Source organism: Daktulosphaira vitifoliae, unplaced genomic scaffold (assembly GCF_025091365.1).
Source record: "Daktulosphaira vitifoliae isolate Bord-2020 unplaced genomic scaffold, ASM2509136v1 Scaffold_2, whole genome shotgun sequence".
Taxonomy (NCBI): Eukaryota; Metazoa; Arthropoda; class Insecta; order Hemiptera; family Phylloxeridae; genus Daktulosphaira; species Daktulosphaira vitifoliae.
This window is the reverse complement of record NW_026099573.1, coordinates 21,076,671-21,084,444: the sequence shown is the minus strand read 5'-3', so window position 1 is coordinate 21,084,444 and position 7,774 is coordinate 21,076,671. Positions and strand designations below refer to the sequence as shown.

General features: G+C 24.3%; 2 protein-coding genes across 4 annotated transcripts in view; both read left to right on the top strand.

Annotated features, from left to right (window-relative positions):
* Positions 1-7,774, top strand: part of LOC126899695 (uncharacterized) — a 42,490-nt gene that overhangs the window by 12,354 nt on the left and 22,362 nt on the right. The window lies entirely within an intron of this gene.
* Positions 4,556-7,377, top strand: LOC126899686 (uncharacterized). Of its 3 annotated transcripts, XM_050674791.1 has the most exons (4): positions 4,556-4,693; positions 5,041-5,128; positions 6,866-6,937; positions 6,998-7,377. In XM_050674791.1, exons 1-4 carry the CDS (start codon positions 4,649-4,651, stop codon positions 7,258-7,260), a joined length of 468 nt encoding a protein of 155 aa, XP_050530748.1. In that variant the 5' UTR covers positions 4,556-4,648; the 3' UTR covers positions 7,261-7,377. The 3 variants fall into 3 exon arrangements, with proteins under 3 accessions (XP_050530748.1, XP_050530749.1, XP_050530747.1); XM_050674792.1 differs by lacking the exon at positions 6,866-6,937; XM_050674790.1 differs by having other exon boundaries at positions 6,866-7,377.

Here is a 7,774-nt window from a genome sequence, read left to right as displayed (position 1 = left end):
ATATATTCAATAAATTCTCTGAATGAAATTGATGTTGTTTTTATGCAATTATAACGTAGACACGGCGAATCACTTCTTGCATGTACCTTTTAGAATGACTGAGCGTCATTGACCGATTGAGAACATACTGACCATCATCAGATTAACAACTGAGTCAGAATGCTCATTATTTTGGGCTTTTTATATTAAGTTTGATGGTATTTTCAAAGGCAAGAAGTGATCACCGACGCTACCATTATATTTTTATTAATTGTAATTTATTACGTTTTTGTCAATAATGATCTACATTTCATAATGTTCTACCGTTTGTTCTATAAAATCTTACACATTATTTATTACCTTATGTCTAACACATTANACACATTATTTATAACCTTATGTCTAACACATTGCTACTAAATATTGTTTATTATTTTCTGTTTCTTTTAAATAATTATGTTTATTTATACAAAATTACATTGATATATTTTTAAACATTTAAAAAGTATATATATAGCTTATTGTTATATTGGTATACATGTCATGTTGTAATTTATTAATTAAATTCTTAAATTATACATTGTAACAATGTATATTTCAAATAAAAAAAATCATCTTATAATTACAAATAGATTCAGCCGATAACTTTTATACGTACATTGTAAACATAAACTAAAAAAAACCCAGCATAGTGGGGTCGCGGCACAGTGGTGACGTGGCATAGTTGGATCATGTATAATGATATCTGACAGTGAATAAAATCACTATCAAAAATAAACGCTTCGATGCAAATCTTTAGATAGTGTTTAATTTTAAAAAAATTGGTGTTTTATTCCAAAAGCTACTTGATTTGCTGGTTCCTTAATATCTCGATTAAGATAAAGTATGTCGAATGAAAAAGGGTTTATTAAAAAATATTATTTCTCATAAAAAAATTGTGTGGATCCATAAACTTTTCAATAAGTTATAGCATTATAAAGTTAAATATAATATGAATAATAAAATCGAGAATTTTCACACAATAATAGCATTTGGTAGCCATTTTCACCGTGAAGACAAAATAAAGTCCAAAATTTTTTTTTTCAAATTAAAGTATATTACATTAGCTTTAATTTAAGATATATATAAAAGTGTCAGACCTTCCGAAACATTTTCAAAAGTTATGTTGAAAAAGTAAATTTTTTGTGAAAAAGTTGTCATTTTAAATCCCCCCCTGTGGGCAGAAAAAAGGTCAAATTTACAAAAAAAATATACCAAATAATAGGTAAAAACATCAAGCATCTATAAAAACAAAAATTATATTGATATGTTCATTTTTGAAAAAGTTACGGCAGTTTTTAGTAAAAAAAATTGAAAGAATTTCGAAAATTAGCGATTTTTTAATTTGTAATTTTTTTGGAGATTTCTTTCATTTACGAGGAACGAGGGAAATTTTTTCAATTTTTGAGGGTAATGTCTTCAACTACATACAATTTGTGATGTTTTAATATATTGTTCATCAAAATTGGTTCAGTGAGAGCTGAGAAAAAGTGGCAACAGACACAAAAAAACACATCATTGTAAAATTAATACTTTCTTACTTTCGCATCGAAGCTAAAACTTAGGTTTTTTATTTAAGGTCCTAGTTTAGCTACTAAAACCTTAATTAGGATCCTTTACATTTATTTTCAATAAAAATAGTGAATTTTTCAAGAGCACAAGCAATAATTATATTTTTTAATATACAGAATGATTTAGATCTATAAGTCATAAAAATTTGAAAATACAGATTGATCCAAATATATACACATTATAATATTTAATATTTTGAGTACAATTTTTTTCTATTTATTGATAGAAATTTCAAATTTACAAGTTGAATTAAAAGTTATGACAATAAATTCATTTTTTTTGTTATTATAAACTTTCACTTTAAATAACAAAAAAAGTAGGTTAAAAATGATTAATTCTAACATATTAAAAATCAAAATCAATGATAATTTGAAAAAAATTAATTATAAAAATTATATATTATATTGTTGAATCTAAAAATTACCAATCTATATACAATCAAGGAAAAAGAAGTTCATGTTGCTATTGTAATTATCCACTAATTTCCCAAAATTAAACACTATGTACCGATTTGCATCGAAGCGTTTCTTATGATAGTGATTAAATCTATACTGGACCCAACTATACTACGTCCTCACTGTGCCGCCACCCCACTGTGCTGGGTTTTGTTATTATTTAGGTCATGTGCAAAACTCTAATTGCAGATTTGAAATCGGCGCAAAAATGGGTTTCGAAAAGTATACTTTGGTTTCGGATAAAAATTTCTTATAGACCAGTAAATTTATTTATAAATAATGAACAATTTTATATACTTTTGCCATAAAAGTAATAACTACTTTATAATTTTTTATAATTTCCCCGTAAAAATTACAATACTAAATTATTAAATATCAATTTCATACTATATTTAAATATTTATTCATATATTACACTTATAAATCATAAAACTTGTAATCAGTATTTTAATAAGGAAATAGGAAACTATCAATTTCATACTAAATGTAATTACTATAATTAGTATTGATTCTTATATTATACTTAGAAATCAAAGAACTAATAATCAGCCTGTAATTAAGGAAATAGAAGTTGATGTTGTTTTTGGAATAATTCAGAAATCCCTTCAAAATATTAAAAATTATCTACAGATTTGCATCGAAGCGTTTCTTATGATAGTGATTTTAATCACTGTCAGATTAAATCTATACTGTACACACTGTACCACACAGCTATGCCACGTCCTCACTTTGCTGCGACCTCACAGTGCTGGGTAGGGTTTTTATGTTATTATAGTAAATATAAGGTAATAATACTACCTACTATAATTGAGAATATAGGATTATTTCTTAGAGTATACTACATTATTAATATGATTTTAAAATATTTTTTAACAAAATTTCTGTTGACTTATAAATATTGTCAAAATTTTTCCAGGATATTAAAATTTTTATTAGTATTTTTTATATGAATACAGGCTGATTTTTTTATCATAACCCATTCAATTACTTACAGAATAATAATAAATTAAACATTTTTTTTTCGATTATCTTTAGTTACACATCATTCTTGAATTATTAATTATGTAATACTTTTTAAGTACATCCTATGCCTGGTAAGGGTGTCAACTTAGTTTTTTAAATGGGAACACATATTTTGAATTTAATACAATATTTGAGTTTTTAATTTAATAGTAAATGGCATTTGAATTTTTAATATAACTTTATTCGTTTATTAGATTTAAACATTCAAAGTTTCAAATTTTTGAGTTAATATACATGTATAATACACTAGGGATTACAAATACAGGTAGCTAATTGGTTTTATATGACATCGATATTAGCCGGTGCACAGCATTGTTATTATGAATGGTAGTAAGGCACATTGTTGTGAATTTATAAATACACTAACTGACAATACAGAAAGTATATCTATCGATAGTTCTAATTGATATTAAACAATCCGTGACTGTGACAGCAATGTCATAAAAAACCAATTCGCTACCTGTTTTTGTAATCCCTAGTGTATTATACATGTATATTAACTCAAAAATTTGAAACTTAAAATGTTTATATCTAATAAACGAATAAAGTTATATTAAAAATTTGAATGCCATTTGTTATTAAATTAAAAACTCAAACATTTTATTAAATTCAAAATATGTGTTCTCATTTAAAAAAACTCAGGTTAATGTTTTTTAACCTTAAAGGGATGAAGAAGATCATGTTTTTACTACATATTATTGTAGTGTTTTTTGAATCAAAAATTATTTTCCTTACCTAAAATTAAAAATTTTCAATAGTTACTGAGTAAACGAGTGTCTTATCCTTAATGAATCACTCTGTATATTCCACTACCCCAATATTTTTATTATTTGATATTATTTTGTTATTATATTATCATTTAAATGAAATTTTTCAAAACTACCAATATTTTAAGAAAGTTATTATGTTCTAGTAGTATTTAAATTATAGTAATCCAATCTGTTAAGACATGTTATTGTCATTGAGTTAGTAACCTGTCCGCTATCTCTGCTCAGTGTTAGTGAATTAGAAGTTTTATGGAGTTTATATGTATGGTTTAAAAATGCTTTCTTATATTAATTACATAAAATCACATTGTTGAGAATTTTAATTTTTATTATACAGTCCAATCAAGTAGAACAGTAATAAAATGATGTGGCGTTAACACAATCATTATACATATTTTAAATATATAAGGGACTATATAATTTTTTTGAAACATTCACAAAGTGTATTTATGAATTTAAAATAAAATATTACGTATGTCACAAACACAAATTGAGATTCGTTTGAACAAATGTTATTTATATTGGTAAATGACAATTATTATAATATAATTAAGTATCTAATGTTAAAGAATATTTAATATAAAATTACTTTTAAGTTGAATTATTGTTAGTTAATATATGTACTTAATAATTTTAAAAAAAAATTCATATATGACAAGTACAGATATAGCTTCATTTGAACAAATGTTATTAATATTCATTCATTATTTGATTCAATATAATTTTAAAAGGTTAAAACATTTAAATAGCAATTGGCTATTACGTTAAAGATATTTTTCTAATACTATTTTATAAGTTAAGATTGACAGAAAAATGATTTTTACGAAATATTTTTGTTTTTTTTTCTTTTTAACTCTTGTGAGTAAAATTATAATACTATAAATTAATATTTTTAAATTATATTAAAAATACTATTGTGTGAATAAATGGCATTTTATTTTACAAATTTTATATTAAAAGTTTCTAAATTCAATTTTTCTATATTCATACACCTAATATTCTTTTATAACCTAAATTTATTCATTAGTCAGATAGAGTATAGTAACATTTGAACATTGCAGATTTTAATTTTAGAAAACTCGAATACTTAAATAATTTTACATAGACCTTTTCATACTTTTTCCTGCTTTATTACTTTATGTTACATATTTGTAATTATAAAAATATTGTCCTGAATATTCCATTGACTAATAATAGATTTACAGGTAAAATCCAATGACCCCATTCAGCAGCCAAAGCAGAACTTCTTAACATGTTTGATAAATTCTGGTTTGAATAATAATAAAATCATAAGTAAGTTAACTTTACTATTAATATATTAAAATTGAACTATTTTTTTAACTTCTACTCAATTGGTATGCAATTATTAGCTTCGATGCGAAGCTGAGAAGGCATTAATTTTACTATGATGTGTTTTTTTTAGCTTCGATGCGAAGCTGAGAAGGTATTGGTTTTACTAAGATGTGTTTATTTATTTATTTTTTTTGTATCTGTTACCACTTTTTCTCAGCCGATTTTATCGAACCGATTTCTTTCAATGATACGTCAAAAGATCACAAATCGTATCTAATCGAAGACACTACTCTCAAAAATTGAAAAAAAATCCCTCGTTCCCCATAAACGGGAGAAATCCCCCAAAAAATTACAAATTTACAAATCGCTAATTTTCGAAATTTGTTCAATTTTTTTTACTTAAAATTGCTATAACTTTTTTAAAAATAACCAAATCAATATAATTATTTTTTTTATAGATGCATGATGTCTTTACCTATTATTTGGTATATATTTTTTTTTTATATGCGACCCTTTACCTGCCCACAGGGGGGATTTAAAATGACAACTTTTTCACAAAAAATTAACTTATTCAACTTAACTTTTGAAAATATTCCGGAAGGTCTGACACTTTTATATATATCTTAAATTAAAGCTAATGTAATATACTTTAATTAAAAAAAAAAAAACTTGACCTCTGGACTTGTCTTCTTGGCGAAAATGGCTATCGAATGCTATTTTCGTGTGAAAATTCTCGATTTTATTTTTTGTATTATATTTAACTTTATAAAGCTATAACTTATTCAAAAGTGTATGGATCAACACAATTTTTTTATGAGAAATAATATTTTTTAATAATCATTTTTCATTCGACATACTTTATCTTAATCAAGATATTAATAAGGACTAGCAGATCATGTAGCTTTTGGAATAATACACTAATTTTTTAAAATTAAACACTATCTAAAGATTTGCATCGAAGCGTTTTTATTTTTATAGTTATTTTAATCACTGTCAGATATCATTATACTTGATCCATCTATGCGACGTCACCACTGTGTCGCGACCCCCCTGTGCTAAGTTTTTTTTTTTATGTCTGTTGCCACTTTTTCTCAGCTTTCACTGGACCGATTTCTTTCAAAAATACGTCAAAAGATCACAAATCGTATCTAGTTGGAGACATTACCCTTAAAAATTTAAAAAAATTCCCTCGTTCCCCGTAAATGGGGGAATTATCCAAAAAAATTACAAATTTAAAAATCGGTAAATTTTGTCATTTTTTTCACATTTATTTCTTAAAACTTCCATAACTTTTTAAAAAATCAATAAATCAACATAATTTTATTTTATACTAAAACCTTAGATATTTCCCTTTCGTTTGATATAATTTTTTTGAAAATTTAACACTTAATCTGCTCATTGGGGGGGATTTAAAATAGCAACTTTTTTACAAAAAAATAACTTATTCAATTAAATTTTTGAAAATGTTCCGGTTATACTGCGTCCTTCAAACATATATAATATTAAAGTTTATTTTATGTACTATAAAGTGAAAAAAAAAAATTTTCTCGACATTTTATCTTCTATATTAAAATGGCTGCCGTAGTTATTTTATGTAAAATTCAAGTAAACATAATCTGTAAAAATGAATATTAACCAAACTAAATATTTAATAAATATTAGATTAGAAGATATTTGTAATATAATAAATAGTTATTATATTATCGTTTTTAATCTTTTAATTATTTTTGATTATAGATTCTCGAAACAAATTTACTCGTAAATTTGAAAAATTTTTATTAAAAAAGAGTATAGAAATTCTACGTTTAGGTAGTAAGAGAAAAGTTAAAAAAATTGCAAAATCTTTGTATGAATATGTTTGTAAAACAGATGAACAAATTCAAGAGGTGAACGATTGTTGTGTAATATATGGTAATGAACTTACAGATTTAAAGGAAAATAAGGATCTTATTGACCGTTATGAAAAATTGGTTTGCGATTGGAGTAATGAAGATAAAAATTTGCCAACGGTACTTCGAGAAGATAACATGACTATTGACGAAGGATACGAACTGGGGGATACATGTCAAATAGTTGTATTGACTGGTGATACTGAAGATACAGACCGCATCAAACTGGATCGTTATAATTAAGATTTAAAAATATTAATGGATGACGACAGATTTGTTTTAATTGTACTTTAACTAATTAAAAAATATTTAATTTGTAAAAATTATATAAAACAATAAATAGTAAAAAAATGTCTGTTATCTACAATATATTAGTAAATTTTTTATGAAGTTTCGACACTGATTCCAAATGTGTCTTTAACTTTTTTCCATCATATTTAGATTTGAAATAACAACTTATGAGTAATTACATATTATTTATATTATTAGAAAAACTGAAAAATAATTTTTTGTTTTTTCATTTTTCTAATAAACTTCATGATGTTAAAAACGAGTTGTGCGAAATTTGGGACTTATCCGTCAAGTATAACAATTTTTATAGATCTTGTGAAGTTCAAAAATAAAAATTGTTTATTTTACATGGCAAATTTATATAACAATGGGAAAAACGTAATAATGAAAAAAAATATACTCATGCAATTTTATTTTTCTAAGTCATTTTTTAGTAGAGTTTTTTATGAATTCAAGAAACAAATTT